This window comes from Nilaparvata lugens, chromosome 1 (genome assembly GCF_014356525.2).
Source record: "Nilaparvata lugens isolate BPH chromosome 1, ASM1435652v1, whole genome shotgun sequence".
Taxonomy (NCBI): domain Eukaryota; kingdom Metazoa; phylum Arthropoda; class Insecta; order Hemiptera; family Delphacidae; genus Nilaparvata; species Nilaparvata lugens.
The window spans coordinates 82,782,278-82,802,543 of record NC_052504.1 but is presented as its reverse complement, the minus strand read 5'-3'; the positions used below and the strand labels follow the sequence as shown (position 1 = coordinate 82,802,543).

The 20,266-nt window shown below is 34.9% G+C and overlaps 1 protein-coding gene across 3 annotated transcripts in view; it reads left to right on the top strand.

Moving 5' to 3' along the window:
• The window catches only part of LOC111060303 (potassium voltage-gated channel protein Shaw), a 153,323-nt gene that overhangs the window by 121,391 nt on the left and 11,666 nt on the right, over positions 1 to 20,266 (top strand). The window contains exons 5-7 of one of the 3 annotated variants that reach the window (XM_039445338.1): positions 9,738 to 9,932; positions 16,745 to 17,738; positions 19,197 to 19,275. In XM_039445338.1, the coding sequence (XP_039301272.1) occupies positions 9,738 to 9,932; positions 16,745 to 17,738; positions 19,197 to 19,264 (1,257 nt within the window). In that variant the 3' untranslated portion in view covers positions 19,265 to 19,275. Of the gene's footprint in view, positions 1 to 9,737; positions 9,933 to 16,744; positions 17,739 to 19,196; positions 19,295 to 20,266 lie in introns of all 3 variants that reach the window. The other 2 variants (XM_039445343.1, XM_039445333.1) reach the window with 2 other exon arrangements.

The following is a 20,266-nucleotide window of genomic DNA, read 5'->3' as shown; positions in this document are numbered from 1 at the left end:
TATTGTGAAGCAGAAGTCATTTTCATTTTTGAATTAAACTTATAATCCCTTGGAGGAGACGATTCCGGCTACCATATTCCCGGACCGCATGGAGTTGGATCGACATCGGCGGCTTACAAGAAGATTTTCGACACGTGAGTGATTAAATTTGAATTTAGTGATGGGCGCCCTAGTGCTTCGAATTAATCTGATGATCAAAGCTAGCTCGCCGAAAGGGTTTTATTATAAATTGAGAAATTAATAAGAGTAATACTTGCGCAAGTAAAATTAGTATTAAAGGTATTTATTTGAAAGAAAAATATAGATCAATATTTTAGAAATTTCTATTTAATCAAAGAAGTACGAAATCTAGGCTATTAAAACATATGCATATAATATTTAATTTTTTGCAATACAATTTGCGATAATTTATTATAGTTCTAATTCACTAGATGAATGGCTCTACCTATTCCGTCAGGTGCCGAATCTTGCACCCTGAGATAAAAATATATATTCGATACAAATAAATCTACTAAATACTAGAGATTTTAATATATATATATATTTGGATTATTAGTGGCTAATTTATCAAGCTGATCTTAGAGCACATATTTTTTGATTGAATTATCCAAGTCGACAAGTATTAGCAAGTGCATATCGCAGCTACATGCAACAGAATGCATATGATTTTAAGATAAAGGCACATGGTAATGATTCGTGCCATAAATCTAGAATATAAAGTTTAGCCTGTGATATTTTTATTGATTTCAATTATTGTTCTATTTTTTATATTATATTTTTTTATCGCTCTATATATATATTTTTTGCCTCGATTGATCTTTGCATTATTTATGTAATATATGTATGACTTTTTCATGGTGTGCAATTTATTTTTTATTCCTCACCACTATAGTATAAGTATCATTTATATATATATTTATTATTTATTGAATTACAAGAGTTATTGGAGAAGCCCATATCTAGGCCTATCAAGATTTTTTAAGACTGAATACTATTAGAAAACCACGACCTAATTGTATTAAATCTCATGCTTTACCGACTGATGCCAAGCAGGAGGCTAATCGTTATTTAAATATAAAGAATAACGTGACAAAATACAGAATAGTATTGGACATTAGGGTCCTAGGTAAGATGATGATAATGATATCCTATGATCAGGTCTGGTAACAGAGCTTTCAGGTCGGACCTGACCTGACAACAGTTTATGCAATTTATTTCAGCAAGTTCCTTATAATATTTAAAAGCAGATTTATCTTCCTAATTCTCATTAGATCTCCATAATTAGTTTTTTCATTGTTTTACAGAGTTAGGAAGCATGAGAAATGTACTCTCAAAGTGATGCACGTTTTGAAACTCACAAAAAGTGATAGAATAAGTGATATCTAGTTCATAGAAGGAGAAAGTAAAACTTTCTCGAACTACATCTAGTAGTGTTGATGATCAATTGATAAAGCAACTCGCCAGGAACTGAGCAGAATGGAAAAGGACTTTAATGGGAGTGTACGATTTCAGTGGGTTACATCACAAAAATGAATTTTCAAACGTTTTATGAATCTTGAAACTGAACCAAGAAGGGAACAGTCATATACCTACCTGAAAACGAAAAGCTCTGAATAATGGCAACTCAGTTATTTTTGAATTTGGAAAGGGAATGTGAGGTTTGCTCTTAACTAGTAGGAACTAAATCGAATAAAATTCCAAAATGAGATGAATCAACTCCCACACTGAGGTGTGTTAATATATTAACTCCTTCTGTGGAATTTATGCCTGCAGTTGAATGAGATAATTTGATTTCAGCTTTAGACACACATTGGGACTCGTGAGAGAGACTGGCACTGGCTGTTACTCAATCGAAACACTAATTCCATTCAAAGAGGATTGGCAAATTCAATTTATGGTGTCTCCCAGTGAATTCTTAGTAAATGCAGAGGTGTCCAATTAATTCAGCTGTTCTCCTCTGCTGTCATGTCAGAAAGTGAATAATGAAATATGAAAAGAGCAATTCCAATGCTCAGGTGGAGAGAATCTAGAAGCATTCTATCCGCATAAATGTCTTGTACATTTTCATGTGTATTAAGATTTCTAAACGACGAATTATCTCTCATCCATGATTAACATCCCAGTTTGTCTAATATAGCAGTATGATTGATGATTATTCTTTATTACATTGAAAATTATATAAGAGGCCGATAATAGCTGATAGCATTCTAAACAATTACTTTGTCGAACATGGTCATTGAAATTCTCATGTGAGAAATCACTACTCACTTCTCGCACTTCTCCGAATATGTAAATCACCATGTTCCCATCATTTTCCAGTGTGACATAATATAAAATAATTTTCGTCTTTATTATCCGAATATATAAATTAATAACTTTTCCTACTTATAAGGATACTCAGATTTAGCCTACCTATTGATTATCAATTCATACAATCTCATATTTTGTTATGTAGAAGAAGAAGAAATTTCATTTCCATTATTTTTACACTATCGATGTTCACTAATGATTGGCACTTCTATTATTTGTTACAAAGTCTTTTACAAATATATCTATTATTTTAATGAAGCTCCCAAATAAATGCTGCAAATCACCCCGAAGACCTCTGCTACTGCAGACATTGACAACAGGGTTAACAGCTAGATGGAAATTCGATGAGAACTACTATCCAAAAATTAATTGCCAGCCCGGGAATCGAACCCGGTACCTCCCAATTGCTAGTCAGGAATGCTTACCCTTACACCAAACTGACAGTCTCTGGATAGCAGTTCTCATTTTATACGAAGCCACAGCGGCCAACCAGTTACAGATGGGATTAAATAGAGAATGCATTTATTCAAATGCTAATTAATATATAATTATTATTTTAACGAAGCTCCCAAATAAATGCTGCAAATCACCCCGAAGACCTCTGCTACTGCAGACATTGACAACAGGGTTAACAGCTGGATGAAAATTCGATGAGAACTACTATCCAAAAATTAGTTGCCAGCCCGGGAATCGAACCCGGTACCTCCCAATTGCTAGTCAGGAATACTTACCCTTACACCAAACTGACAATCTCTGGATAGCACTGAGCACTGCTATCCAGAGATTGTCAGTTTGGTGTAAGGGTGAGCATTCCTGACTAGCAATTGGGAGGTACCGGGCTCGATTCCCGGGCTGGCAATTAATATTTGGATAGTAGTTCTCATCGAATTTCCATCTAGCTGTTAACCCTGTTGTCAATGTCTGCAGTAGCAGAGGTCTTTGGGGTGACTTGCAGCATTTATTTGGGAGCTTCGTTAAAATAATAATTATATATTAATTAGCATTTGAATGAATGCATTCTCTATTTAATCCCATCTGTATCTTTTACAAATTGCTACTTCTTTGATGAATTCAAAAAAGCTTCATGAAGAAATTTAAAACATCTAGTTCCATGTTGAATATGAGAATGAAAATTAATATGAATAAATATTGGTTAAATGATATATTATATCCCTCTTAGCAATTTATCATCCGCAATAGTATAGGAACATAAATATATGAACATGAAGAAAGATGCAAAACCGTCGACTTGAATCTCATTTTTTAAATCTCTTGAAACCTTATTTTGCACGGCCAATAAAATAATGAAATACGTAGTTTAAATGAGATTCTCTCATATATTGTAGTCTTACATAAATTTTTATAAATATGAATATGTATATGGAAATGAGTTCTATAGACAACCGTGTTTTTTAAGAGACATTGGGATCCAAGTACGTTTTTCTCCAAAATATGTGATATCAAAGTGGAATGAAGAACTTCATAATTGTTTTTGAGAGTATGTAGACTGTAGTAACACTATTATAACCGATCTTAGATCCATCGCTCTACAATCCATTTCATTCGTAATAGCTGTACCACAAACACAGATTAATCTGTGAAATGAGGAGCATGACAAAAGGGAATGGAGCAGCAGCAGCAGCTGTAACCATCATCACAGGACACACACATATTGCAGTGCTGCAAACAAGCGAGCTGGGACCGACCTTTACCCTTACCTGTGTTGTCGTCTGATAATTTCAGTTGTGCAAAGAAGAATAATTGTGTCGGAGGGAGGACAGGTGTTTCCAATTTTGAACGCGTTTTATAACCCGCCGTTGGAGCGACTCAAACGCACAACGGTGACAGGCAAAAGCGTAATGGTGTGTTGAAAACGTAATAAATATTAGCCCTTTCCTGCTTTACCAGCACATCTCTCGTTCCCCTACGATACACCAAAATATATCTACTAGCCTACATACATGAACCCCGCATACAAGCTCTGCCGCTATATTATTCTCCGTCTCTTACGATTCTATTCATTTCTCTCTCTCTCATTATTCAACCCTCACATTTCCATTCTCGATGTTACAACTTGATCCTTATTTGCTCTCATTTGACAGTCGTTAATTCTTTGCTCAACAGCTGGGATTTGTCAAATGTTGAATTAAGAGATTAGTTAAATGATTTATATTATATCCCTCTTAACAATTTATTACTCATAATCGTATACATAAATTTTGATAAATATCACTTTTGATCTCTTGACAGGAACAAATTCCATGTTGAAAATAATTTCAGCTTCCATTAAATTTGAGATTTTAGTTGAACTGTATCGTGAAGATCACTCAATTTTATTTTTGTCCAAGTATTGTCTGATTATTAGTATTATTCAATTTCCAGAAAGAATAAATCTTGTTTCATCATGAAGAATGATTAAAAAGGATTTTGTCTGATTAGAAAATATCTATTAATATAATTATTCAATTGGAATAAAGTATCTGTACTCACTCTTCCAGATGAATGGATAGATAACTAGAGAAACTCTACCGGAAAACTCATGCACTCTCAGATCAACTCAGCTTTAAGTGTCATAATGTTCATTCTCTTTGAATCTTTCATGCTTCACCAGTGACAACAGCAATCTGTTTCGATGACGTCATAACATTCACGTTCCTGTTTTGAATCTTCCACTAGGAAATTGATGTATTTTGAAGATAGCTTTTGAACACAGAGAAAACAAAATTCGAAATGGACCAGCGAATCATCACTACTTGTAGTGTTATAAAATAGAAACTCTAAAACATTCCTTACATAAATCAAGTTATTCCGATACTAGTGCTAAAAGAAGATTGATTTCTTTCCAAAAGTAGGTTAAGCCGTCAAAAGCAGGAAGACGTCCTGCTCTTACAAGCTTCACTAGAAGCTGAATGGAGGAATGAAAAAGATGCATTTTCTGTTGTTGAATTAGCATGGAAATATCCCCCCGATTACATTAACATTCCCCCGATTAACAAAATAGAAAAGTTTGTTTTTTGGTCCTGTAAAATTATTCATTTCTTATGAGTGAATATTTCCCATTTTAGTGAGAATAATGTGAAATATTTCTCCAATGTTTGGTTTTGAAGCATCTAAATTTAAAAATCTGCTTTATGAAAATAATTAAGGACTGAAAATTTTGTGAAGTGAACAACTACAAGACTTAAACTATTTCAGAATATGTGTAGCCTTATCTAAATTTGGGAGAGGAATAGCATAAGTTTACCTTATTTTTTCTCTCCCTATCATTTTTATGATGCACTTATTGTATGAATCAATAAAGAATAATATTATTGATGTGTTCATTTTCATTTATACACAATTTATCAAAATGATTATTTGTGATTTGACATATTGACAAAATGATCAAGTTATTTACATTTGACATCAAAATGACAATTTATCAAAATATTGAATTGATTATTCTGTTCACTTTCATTGATTTCGACCGTAGTGTAGTCTTGAACATTATTCTAGTCAATGATTTATTTGATCAAAACTTATTTTATATGTAGTAAACAAAATATTAAACTCTGATCCAAAAGGATAAGATATCTCACTAGGGAAGAGCTATATGATGATTTGTTGCCCTCTTCTGTTATTCACAATGTAGAATATTTCATATTCTTTTCAAGTTCTGAAAAACTCAATGCATTTATTCGATTTAACTTTGCCAAACTGTGTTATGAAGCATCTTTGTCACAAGTGACAAGTTATGAGACACTTCAGCCAATCAATTCAATCCAACTTGAGTAATGATAATAGATCACTTGGTCTTCGATCTACTAAGAGTGCATTTGCATGTCCATTATGGTCAAATGAGCTATCCTCACAAGCCGTATCATGTACACCGATTTCAATAACAGTTCAAAGCGAGAACATGTTATAGACGACACCACTAGATGCAGTAACAGGGTAGTCTGTCACAACGTCAGACTGATAGTGTCAAGTTATCACAAACTGCGCTATCATAGCCTGTTGTGTAATAGCTAAGTTGAGCATTATCAGATGGCATGAGAGTTAACTCAACTTACCTGTAACTATTGTTGTTCATCCAACCTACATGTAGCCTACAATCTGTTGATGACGATTCATCATCTTCTTGCTTCCTCTAGATCATCCCCTGTTGATATTCGAAGGTAAATAGTACTTCTTCTCACCTGGGTCAATTATCTATTTCACTACTTTGGATTATTAAAGAGTGTTACGAAATAAACTTTATAGAAATTTTTAGACTGAAAAAAGAATAATGATGAAATACTGAAGAATAATATATTGAACTAAAATACTCGAGACTTCAAAATATGTATGTATTTGGGCTCCGATCTTCCGATTATCATTCTGAACGGATAATCATCTAACCACTGATATCTACAGGGAGATTAACGAGTATTCTAATATTCTATTCCAATGAATTATTCTTATTGGGCTAATTAAAAGTCCTGCTATTCATTTATTGATCAATACAATCACAAATCATAATATAGATATGACTTGTTTAGTCGTGTTTAATTCAACAAATATGATAAGGGTACTTGTTAGCTTCTATAGTTTTATTTTATTGTATTGCAATTTATGTAGATTCATTATTGAAAAACTATTCTATATGGATCCTCTATGATCTTCATCAAAATATTCCACATCTATAATTTATTAATTGATTAATTATGGACTGACACAGTTACGAATGAGGAGGTATCCCAAAAGGCGGTGGAAAAGAGATCTCTTCTGAATTTTCTCAGGGACGGACGACAGTCTTGGATTAGACGCATTATAAGACACAACGCATCCATGTCAAGTATTCTGGAAGGTACAGTTGAAGGACAAAGGGAGGCCCCGGCTACATTATCTGAGACAAATGACGAAGGATCTGGGTGCTATGAGCTATGTACAATGGAAGAGAGTAGCAATGGACAGATTTAGATGCCAACCAATCAAACGATTGAGCTGAAAGAAGAATTATTTATTAATTTTCCACCAACAGATCCATTAGTTTTCAATTATTGTTCTATCACTACATATTTATCCACTAATCCTTAACGTACGAGTTTCGAAAGAAATATTCACGACATGAAGTACGTAATGATACTGTACTTACAAGATTTGATCCCCTCATCCTATCTTGAAGTCTCTACGGTAGTAACAACGTCGATAATAATTGATAAAAGTCGATGAAGTATTAATATTCAGGTGCTAAGGTGTCTGTCTATTCTTGTTTTATCTGAAGTGCTGTATCCTCTATAACCTACAATCTTCCCCCAACTTATCACATGCATAAAAACTCATCATGTTCCCCTTCAAAATCTCTTCCTACCCTGTAAGAACCCTCCCCAACCCATTCTTATGTGCGGTTCACCCCATTGATAGCAGAGAGCGTTCTGTTCCGCTATATTTGTTCGTTATGGTTTGCATCTTTGGCGTTGCTTTGGTTGTTTGCACGTTGTCACAAGAGGATCAAACACTTCAGCTCCAAGAGGCTTTCGAAACACTTCAAGCCCTTCAGACATTTTGATGTCGCATCTTCTGGTACTGAGACTTTTCCAATATTCAACTTACTGTACACCAACTCTCAAATTCACAAACTCTTGTAAGCTAGCCAGTACAGAATAAGTTCTTGCTTTTCCCAGATTTCTCTCAAATATAGGTCCAAAATTTTATGTGCTTGTAATAAAGCACAGGAGATACTCGAAGAATCATTGAGTCGCTATGGAAAAATATCTTTCTGCTCCATTTAAAAGAGTTCTGTGCAGGATTTTCGATCGTGTTCATTTTCATATTCTTTCCAGTGAAAAGTACCTGAGATAAAGTTGAGACATTTTTTATCCAAAGGTTCATGACATATCCATTGAGGAAACGTTTATTATGTTATATAAGCTAATAAAGTGAACTGAACTAAATCCCAGCTCTGATAAAAAATTATTCTAACCAAAAATATTATCAACAGTTATTTCCAACAGTAAAATACAAGATAAATCGTATTCATCAAACCAACAACAATTATGTGAAGCGTATCCAAACCATTGATAAATTTGTTGTAACCAAACTGTTGTCTTCTCCCAATCATATTATATCGTAATTATGATCTGTGACTGCCATTAAAATAAATGAATGAATGAATTGAAAATATTAAAATCTTTTATGATATGGCGCAAAATGAGTTGATTAGTTTTGTTTTGGAAATTCTACAATGAGTTGACTGAGACTATTGGAGAATCTTCATCGTTGGAGTCAAATAATGTGAACTTCACGAGGTAGTTATACATTACACTCGAAACTTAACGTGAAGTTCACCACCAGCTCGAATAAATAACATGCTAGACAGCTTGTGAAATTGGATTTACAAGGGAAAAATTCGTGTGGTTCCTTCAAACCTCTCTCCTCCGAGAGATCAATCTCAATGGAGTCTACTCTCTTTAGGGATATTGGTGTCAAATTGGATATGTTATGTAAATAAATGGTCAATCGAATACCGTCTCATTCCAATGATATTTAGAGAGATCAGTTAAAATGCGTCAATCAGCCACAAATGCTTTTCAGACCAAGGTTTAAACTGGATTCTGCATACTGTCACGGTGAGATTCGCCAAACAGCTTTGATAAGCAACTTTCTATAATAATAAGCTAAAAATTACAACTACCCACCTTTATTGGTTGTTGAAATAACAACAAAATTTATGATATATTCATTTATTAAGATCCAGATTCACAAGCAGTTGTAAATGGTTTTCGAATAACCTGAAACAGCATAATGTTGAATGTTTGTTTACAATAAGGGATAGTTTCTCAATGCAAACTGAGCAGGCTACCTTATCAGTCAGCTGATAATTGGCGTGTATGCTTCTGATTGTTGACTGCTTGCTTCGATTTTCAATTTTATTATATTGTTTGTAGTACACTCTGACCTGCTGAAAAATCTGCTCATTGTTCCCCTATATTTATTTTGCTTGTTTTCTCATTTTTATTTGTAAAATTATTTATTCATTCTATATGGCACACCTGAGCACATTTCTTTAGTATAGCCATTCTATTGGTAGATTGGTTTTTCTGACCAATGATTGGTCATTAACTGGTCATGTGACCTTTCAGATAAGTGCCGTCACCGACAGGAGACTAGTATTAAGCACCACAATACATAAGTATGCAATTCTTACATACAATTCCCAAATGTGTTGTATATCCATTCTTTTTCACGCAATTAATCCAACATTGATTGAAAACAAATCTTAAAGTGAATAAAGCATTCACTTCTAGTAGCTACGATCGTTTCGACCTGGTGTAGGTCTCCATCATAACTTATAACATTTTCCACCAGTTATCAAATTCCTATTCTTCAAGTTAACCACTGTACTTGTACCAAATATTGTTAGTTTTCCGGGAGATTAGCTTATGTGTGGTGTTGATGTGTTGCAGCATCGAGACACTCAGGAGACGCTGGCAGTGCTGGACAGACTGGACCTGGACACGGAGAAGCCGAGCGACGAGGAGATGGCGCGCAAGTTCGGCTTCGAGGAGGATTACTTCTCGGGGACTCTGTCCTGGTGGCAGCGCACCAAGCCACAGCTCTGGTCTCTCTTCGACGAGCCCTACTCTTCCACCACTGCCAAGGTAGTACCGTCCACTATTATAAAGGCACCACTCACACTAGCGCGACTCAAATCGTACGACTCCAGTTGCGGATACCAGACTTACCGACCCTTCAACTTATACATATATATTTATAAGCGAGTCTATTTTACAGCTCCAGCCGTTTCTCGCATCCCATCTGCCATTTATTGCGATTATTCCAGTCTCCCTGGACCAGATTTCTATTCCTCATACACGTATGCACCTGTTTGTTTCACAGTTCAGTCGGTCTACCTCTCCTTCTTTCTCCAGGTGGATCCCAATTCAGTATCTTTTTGGGCCACCTCTCATCTCTCATCCTCTGTGCATGTCCTAACCATACAAGGCGCTTCTTTTCAATCTGCTCTACTGTTGTGTCCAGTTTCCCTATTCTGTTCCTTACCCCGTATTCCTCACTCGATCCATCCTTGAAACACAATAACTCCGGCGCAAGAGATCCATTTCCACAGCATTGTCTCGTTTTGTTAATTCCCATGTTTCAGAGCCATAGAGCAATATACTCTGTACAATTGAATGATACATTTTTATCTTTGTGGGATTTGTAATATTTTTGGACCAAAGTATGGAATTTAATGTTTGTGCTGCCTGTCTAGCCTGTCCAACTCTACTTGTGATCTCTCTCTTGGAATTGCTCTCTGATGATATTACACTGCCCAGGTATTTATATTCAACACATTGCATCACCTTATGATCTCCAACTTGTAGATCCTTAGCTGTACCTCCTGAGACTAGGTATTTGGTCTTCTTGAAATTTATTTTCATTCCATTTCCTTCATAAGAATCAGCAAGCTTCCTGATCATGTAATGAATATCATGTTCATCACCAGCCATTATTATTTGATCATCAGCGAACAAGATTGAGTAAATATATTTGTTATTTATTGGGATACCCATACATTTACATTTTCTTCAACTTGACTTACTTAAAATGCATTTGAATTTATTTATTTTCCCATAAAATAATACAAGTTACTGAATGAGTATGCTTAGGCAAATTTTTCGTGCAATAGAACGGCTTCAGCCTTAGTGAATTGTAACTGTCAGAGTAATATATCCAGAGTATGGAAGTGTTCTATTCAAAAGTAGGCTATAAAGAAAATTTTTTTCAATCATGCTCACGTAGGAATTTCATTCTCTTTTTGAATAAAATCTTGTCATTAATGGCTTATATCGATCAAACTTTTTCAATAGTGAAAAATAAGAAATTTTACCCTTTCTACAACAAATTTAAACATGTTCTCGTTCATATTTATGCTACTCCTTTATTATGTAATGAATATGTTGTAATAAATGTGTAATAACCTCTTCAATCATATTCAAACGAGTTGAACATTAAAGCCAGTGGATTCATGAGAGTATGCGAATAAATGACTCCAGGATACTCAACATTCATAGAAACAAGAGTTGAGGGTCGATTCACCCTCTTATTGTTTCCGTAGCTGATCCCCTCTCGAGCTCTCCACAATTATGCTGGATGCTATTGTTCTCTCTGAGGAACTCATTCGTGATGAGATCTCGTGAATAATTTTCATTCTGAGCGTGTGCAATCATATATTATTCAGTGAGTACATAATTCCTTTGATCAATGAGAAATGTTCAAATATATTCTCATTCATTCCATCAAGAGAGTTTTCTTAACCCTTAACTGCATGGTGGGTCACATCTGACCCAAACTACGAAATAGTGTATAAATCAAACAGAATTATTTTTCTGAAGTTGACAACATGCTGGGACACTTCTGGCACAAGCACTGGATGGATCTACAAGGTAATTTCTGTTCGTTATGTTGGTAGTTGTCGAAGAAATTCAGTCTGTTGGTCTCGTTTCCGAATTGAATGTAAACGGTCAGTCGCGATATTTTCGATCAAGTTAGTTGTGCTATTGTAATAAGTTTGATTTATTGAAAATATTTCTATTGAATCTCATATTCTTCAGATGTAATCTGATGCATCATACATATGTTTATAACATTTGTTTTCGTGAAATTTGAAGAAAACTGTTCGTGACACATATGGTACAACATGGAGATGGCAGTTTGTCAACATGTGGCTTGGAGGTTATGTTTTCGTATTGTAAATAGTAGCATAGGTTGTTGATTTTAGGAGCTAAGACTTGTTCTATTCGGATTTATTATTATTATTTGCATAGTTATCGTGTATCATGGATTTAAAGCTCAATGATTTTGGTGATACTGAACAAATAAACTCTGAAAGATTAGTAGAAATATTGGATGAAATTCCTATTGAGAGGGAAGATGATTTCGATGCTACGGATGATGAATGTGAGAATACTGTAATTTCAAATAACATCAGTGATGAAGTGATACCCTTATCTGTTGAAAATGTGAGTGATGAAGTGATAGATATACCCATAGGCCTATCTGATGACAATGAAATATTTGAAGTGGATCTACCAATAATATACACTGATGATGTTTGCTCCCAACAAAATGGATTAGATCTAAGCCCAAGTAATTCTCAACGTAATAACAGCAATACTAAGAAAACATCTCTGAACAACAAATCTGTGAACAACAAAACTGTGAACAACAAATCTGTAAACTACAAATCCATGATATGGAAGAAAAAAACATTATCTATGAATAGTGAAGACTACAAATTTCTAGGCAATAGTTTACTCTCAGATCTGCATTTCTTCCAGACACCTTATCAGTTTTTCAAATATTTTTTCACTGATGAATTGATAGATCACATAGTGGAACAGTCAAATCTTTTTGGTACATTGAAGAATTTGAATAGACCTTTTGTAGTAACCAAGGATGATATTCAAAAACTACTAGGCATTTGTATACTAGCTTCAGTTATACCAATCGGAAATCACAGATTGTATTGGAATGAAACAACTGGGAATCAACTGATCAGGGAAACTATGTCCGTTAACAAATTTGAACAAATCAGAGCAAATCTTCATTTCAATGACAATTCTAAGCAAATCACAGATCCCAATAGTGACAATTTTGATCGATTATTCAAAATCAGGCCAGTGATTGAGAGCCTTCGCAAACAATTTGTGTCAGTACCAATGGAGGAGAATTTGTCAATTGATGAACAGATTTGTGCATCAAAAGCCAGAAATTACATGAAAACATATAACCCCCAAAAGCCACATAAATGGGGTTACAGATTTTATGTTTTGTGTGGAGTTTCTGGATATGCATATGATTTTGAAATGCACTCTGGTACTACCACTGAGCCTAGAGATGGAGAACCAGATCTTGGAGCTAGTTCCAATATTGTCGTGAGACTCTGTAGGAACATTCCAAGAAATGTCAATCACAAAACATATTTTGACAATTATTATACTGCCATTGGACTTCTATGTTTTCTCAAGAAAATTGGAATTCTCTGTTTAGGCACAGTTCGCAGAAACAGATTACCTGGCTGTAAAATGCCTCTTGACCAAGAAATAAGGAGAAAAGAACGAGGGTGGAATGAAGAATTTGTTTCAAATGTAGAGGGTGTTGAAATTTCAAATGTTGCTTGGATGGACAACAGACCAGTTATGCTCCTTTCAACATTTTTAGGAAGTGAGCCAACTGATCAGATTTCGCGGTATGACCGAAAATTGAAGAAGAGGACGAATATCAAGTGCCCAAATGTTGTGAAGAACTACAACAAACATATGGGAGGTGTGGACCTCATCGATAGTCATATAGGAAGGTATAGAATCCCATTTCGAAGCAAGAAATGGTATATGAGGATTTTCTATCATCTCCTTGATATTGCTGTCATCAATGCCTGGCTGATGTACAGACGGGTTGAAACTCAGAAGAATACAGGCTCTGTTCCTACAACAAAACTCATGAACCTATGCCAATTCCGTATTGAGTTGGCGAAGACATTGTGCCAGATAGGCAATTCAACTGGAGTGAAAAGAGGCCGGCCAAGCAGTCAAGTCGAGCAGGACTTCAGGGAGAAGAAGAAAAAAGGACCAGCATCAGCAATCCCTCCAGTAGATGTGAGATTGGACAATGTGGGTCATCTACCTGAGTGGAATGATACACGCCAAAGGTGTAAATTGCCAAACTGCACTTTGAAATCCTTCGTCAGCTGTACCAAATGTGGAATCAGTCTCTGCCTCAACAAGAACCAGAACTGCTTCATAAAATTTCACACTAATTAGCAATTATCTATAAACTTGCAAAAGAATATCATTTTTACATAGGTGTTGTCATATTGTTCAAGTATGTGTGTATAAATCCCAATTTTTTAAATATTTATTTCTTCTCATTAAATTATACTTTACATGAACATAGAAGCTTGATGAATTGAAGTGAAGTGAACTAAAGTGATATAAACTAAAATGAAAGCTGGACTGAATTGACCTGAAGCTGCAGTAATTTGTGAGTAGCCAAATCCATTTTAAATATTTTTATTCTATTTGTGAATTTATTATTTAATTTTTATGTATATATTTTAGGTTTCTGACATTTCCCATTAGTTCCCCATATAATAATAATAATGATTAGAAAGTTTCAGCCCATGGTATTGACGAACATAAACAATGAAATTTGACGTTTCTCATAAGTAGTTTGTATTCTAAATATAAATTTATTCAATATAAGTTAATTGAAAAGAATAATTATCAATTCATGTCATAAATAATAAAGTTTAAGGAAAGATTGTTGCTTAAAGATAATTTCTTTTCTGGGCTATATTTAGTAAGTCATACTTGAGATTGAAACATGATTCAGTATACTCAAAGTCTAATGATCATGGTGTCCCACATATGGCACAAACTTAAATTTGGCAAATTAACAAATTTCTAGTAAAATAAGATTTTTTAAACTATTTTTACCAAGTTCTACATTGAAAAATACATGAGATTGATTTTTAACATAAAAAAGTATTAAATCATGCAATAAAGGGTTAATTATTAGAAGTTTGAATGAATGAAGATTATTTGTCATAAATGACAAATTAATATTTTTCTGATATCATTCTCTTTTAATCGAATTTTCACTTACAGTTTATTATTATTACATTTTGGTTGGATTGTGTTGTCACGTTGAGCTTTGTATAATTTATGTATATGTATTAATGAGTGTGGAATAAATTTTAATTTGAATTGGATAGCTACTATTCTTCTAAATCACATCGGTATCATGTCTATTATATTCAATATTCTTTGTTGAATAGTCAAGAAAAAGGTATCACAGTACTCGGAAGACTTGAATGCTGGTAGGTAATTTGAAAAATATTAAATTACATTTCATCTTTTCCTATTTCATGTCTACTGTAGTTTAATGAATTATAGATACAATGTCTTTTATAGGCAGTATCTTACATAGCTTATTCCATCAATTACATGGTGATATCACAAATTTATCTTCAATAATTCAATCATTGAATCAAAGAAACGTCGGGTGGTATATCTAGTATTAGATATACTTTGTATCGTTTCAATGAGTTATCGCTAATTGAGCTTGACTCTTCACTTTAGGACTTCACATTATTGCGTAGTAGCAAGATTACGGCTTCTAAGAAACATTCCACGTCTACAAGATGAAGGAAGATGTAATTCATCCAAGTCTTCCACAACTTTATTGAAATCTTACTGAAGATAAGGATGATGGTGAATCATTTGAGAGTTTTCATGATTGAAAATTATAAACGATTTCACCCGAGATAAATTGGAATACGCCGCTTAATCAAATTTATATCAAGATACAAAGCCCTCCTGAATGAGGCTTGCAGTTATGAAATTCTTAACGAAGGGAGACTAAGCGGACTTACTGCGCTTGAAGTAAAAAGATTAGCAGTGAGCACAAAGGGTGTGGCAGAGAGGGGTGGAGGGGTGAGACCGGATAAAGTCAGAAGCGGCTAAACAAGCCAAGGTACCCGCTTGCTTTGTGAGCAAAATCACTAATCACACCAGACTCATTGCGGAATGAATAGGATGAAAGATACTTTCTCCATGACTCCATGATTGTATAGGTTAACTGTATTGGTTCATCATTAACTCTTATCAAGACTTATCACTGTTGCAGATTTAATAATTTCATTGAATTTTTTGAAATTGTTCAGCATTATCAAGATCTTATACAGAATCAAAATGTTTGTGGAGTGTACGAGCGACAAATTCGATTGAGATTCTCATTGATTTGAAATTTGAATCCGACTCTTGTTTCTTTTATTTCCAGTAGACTACTGTATTATTTGAATATGAGCATCTAATGATCTGCACTCCGTCTGATAACCATAAAAAATAGGCCACAATCCAATACTAATAATTATAAGGGCGAAGTATATAAGAGGCCATTTATATTTTAGTATATATTTATCGTGGATATTTGTATTCAGTGGTGTTGTTTGTTTTGTGTAATTAATTCTCGACTTTCTTTTACTTCCAGCTATGAAATCAAGTGGGCTACTGTTATCAGCCTTCCATATAAATGGAAAACCTTAGAAATGGAATTGTATGTGTCAATAATTACAAGTAATACAGGCTTCAGCGTTGACCAGAATGGTCTTGCTTTCGCTTTTTGTACTCGCTGATTCCCCTCGTTAACGCAATCAAATAAGAAATTATTTTCATCTGTATGGATCAAATTGTACTATCATTTTTCTATTCAAATTGTGGTCAGAATATTGATTCATTCCTCTTAATGTTTTCAAACTTGATTACAATGCCTCAATAATAAAATTTGTTGACTCACTCAACTCTTCCCTAAAATTTTGTGTGTGGAAAATCATATTCACTCACTCAAAGTATTTAGTAAAGATCAACCAACGTAAGAATGTGAAAGTGATTAGTGTTGATATGTGTTTCAGATAATCGGAATAATCTCGGTGTTCTTCATCTGCATTTCGATTCTGTCGTTTTGCCTGAAGACGCACCCGGACATGCGAGTGCCGGTCATCCGCAACATCACAGTGAACACGTCGATGCACACGGCCGCCTGGACGCTGGACAAGACGCACACGAACGCACACGACGCCTTCTTCTACATCGAGTGCGTTTGCAACGCGTGGTTCACGCTCGAGATATTGGTGCGATTCGTGGCGTCGCCCAACAAGTGCGACTTCATCAAGGCGTCGGTCAACATCATCGACTACGTTGCCACACTTAGTTTCTACATTGATTTGATACTGCAGAAGTTCGCGTCACATTTGGAGAACGCTGATATATTAGAGTTTTTCTCGATAATAAGGATAATGAGACTGTTCAAGTTGACGAGACATTCGTCGGGGTTGAAGATTCTGATTCAGACGTTCCGCGCGTCGGCCAAAGAGTTGACTCTGCTGGTGTTCTTCCTGGTGCTGGGCATCGTGATATTCGCCAGCCTCGTGTATTACGCGGAACGCATCCAGGCCAACCCACACAACGACTTCAACAGCATTCCGCTTGGCCTGTGGTGGGCACTGGTCACCATGACAACGGTGGGCTACGGCGACATGGCGCCCAAGACGTACGTGGGCATGTTCGTGGGTGCGCTGTGCGCGCTCGCCGGGGTGCTCACCATCGCCCTGCCCGTGCCTGTCATCGTCTCCAACTTCGCCATGTACTACTCGCACACACAGGCGCGCGCCAAACTGCCCAAGAAACGGCGCCGTGTGTTGCCCGTGGAGCCAACTCGCGGCCCGCGCCTGCCCGGCCAGGGTCCACCGCCCCCGGGCACCCAAGGCGCGCCACCTCCCGGCAGCTCAACGCCATGTGGAGGCGGCGGAGGCGGTGGCGGTGGATGCCCTGGCGTGCCGACCGCCGCCAACCGTCGCATGAATGCCATCAAGACCAACCACCCCAAGGATATGGGACCAAAAATGGGTGAGTTGACCAATCCAACACCACCAATAACAAAACAATTCATCCACTGCTTCTTTCATGAATAATAATTTTCATTCATGTGCTTGCAAGACACTTGATGGGAGCTTCTTTTGTTGACTTAATAAGGCTCTCTCTGTTATCACAATTTTGTTTTATGTACCAACTAGAACAAACAATAACTTATTGCAACTTATATATTTTCTAAAATTTGAATCAACTGGAGTAATAATTTCAATGACTTTTTGAAGAAATACCAATTGAAAAATGCATATATTTATTATTGAATAAGTCTGTGCGCAGAAATAGAGTAAACTTGGGAACGAAGTACCGCTCGATTATTACATACTTAACTACATTTTTATTGCAATATACATCAACACATATTTACAGTTTTTGATAAAACGTATTTTTCCCATTATATAGGTCTACCTGGTTTAAAAAAAATGTTATTATAATGAAAACAAACACGTCTCGGAAATAAAAAATATAATTTATTCACTATTCATCTACTTTCATTAAGGATGGAAAATGTAAATAGGCGTTAGCGCTATCCTCATATTCATTATGCTCAAAATCTTGGGATTATAAATCATGAAGGCTATATGAATTATAAGCTCCTCAGGGAGGCAAATCATAATTGTTCAGGCTTGTTCCCAAAATATTTAAAAAACCAAGATCAGGGGCAACATTGATTTTATGATGTGGAAATGTTATTGTACTTGATTGTATTAATCATATTTGAATATATATTTCTCTCAATCATTCAAATTCAAAGTTCCTATTCAAAATTAGAATTCTATGTGAGTGTAATTGCAGGTAACATGTTACTCATTCAGACTAATTACTTTTAGATAGAATAATGTCTATTTTGATGATATTGAATAGGCTACTACAATAGGCCTACAGTGTTGTGTTGATTCAAATTGCAAGATTATCCGTCATATGATCATAGTACATGTTTATCAATCGTGCATTAACTACTAAATTATTTTAAACCAGTGCCAATTTCAATAAATAGATAAAAGCAGCATTTTAATTTTAATTGTATAAAATATCATTCAACAACAGACTTATCCTCATCTTCAAAATGATACATTCACATAACTCATTTGATAAAACAAAAGTTATCACTTCAAGAATAAAATCAGTTTTATAAAGAGATAATAATAATAATGAATGAATGAATGAATAAATGAACAGGAAAATGTTTGACTCTGGATATTTTACAATGTCAATAAATGAAAAAAAAACATTACACGGTAATTGTTAAAACTTGAAAATGTAAACCCTTTTAAACTGATATTCCAATCTAAATAAATTGATTTCTTTGGAACGCTATTATATAAACAAACATTCTATTGAGTTGAAGGGTAAGCAATTTGATAAATTTCTCCTAATTACAGTGATTGGAGAGTAAATTTAGGAAACACATTTTACACATTTGTTTGTTGTTTACAGAGAATGAGCGGCGAAACTCTAACTTTCGTACGAATGGCAAAAGTGCATTGGAAGTCAAGAACTGCTAAAACACAAAGTGGTATCTATCACTCTATCAGGTTGTTGAGGTGTTCGCCTGCTTAGTACCGTAGTTTGCATGAGTCCTCTCTCACTTCTAACAAATTATCTATCTCTCCAAACTTCAAATCTACCTCATATATTTTATCTAGTAGCTCCTCGTATCCAGAAACTTAATATTCCCCTTTCTTCTAATTTGCAAATATTTATCTCCCCTTTGCCTCCTGTATACTGTCTGTTATTCTGTCTGTTCACTATGATTGTAGGAAACATCACGTTCGTATACCCTTATCATCATTACCTACTGCATCTGGAAATCCTAAAAAAGTATACAATTAAACACAATAATTTAACCATACGGTATGAATTCATAGAATGAATCATGAATCAAAAATCAGGAATCTTTGAATGGTACCTACTCTGAGTTGAAAAAAGTTGTTGAACACAGAAATTGACATTGAAAACTTATAATAAATGGATAGAAATTACTCGTAATGTCAGGTATATTTTTTATTACTTGCTTTCTCATCACATCATAATCAATATTATATCTTAAATACTCATGCTATAAAGCTACTCTCCTATAAATTTTATGTTATCATCTATCCCAAATTTATACTGATAAATCACTTTTTTACAAATTCTTCATGAATTATGTTCTAAGAGCATAATATATTATTCTTTTAGATTTTCTGGATCATTATGCTTGTATGACTTCAAGGATCAAATGAGCTCCAATAATTTCTGACGATTTTCTCCCAATCCATTGATTGCATGAATAATTTGTCATAGGCTCCTGAGAATAGACGGGAATCGTTGAAGATTAGCTTAATAAATCATTCCTCTAGTACATTAAAACTAGATTTGAGCTATTCGAAGCATGAATATTGAACACATAGGTCTACGGTATAGTAAGAGAAAAGAGATTTTCAGTAATCAATTCTGGCTTCTTGTTAAATTCTGATTTCCACACTCTCATTCTCTCTTGTTCATAACAATGAACTTTGTATTTA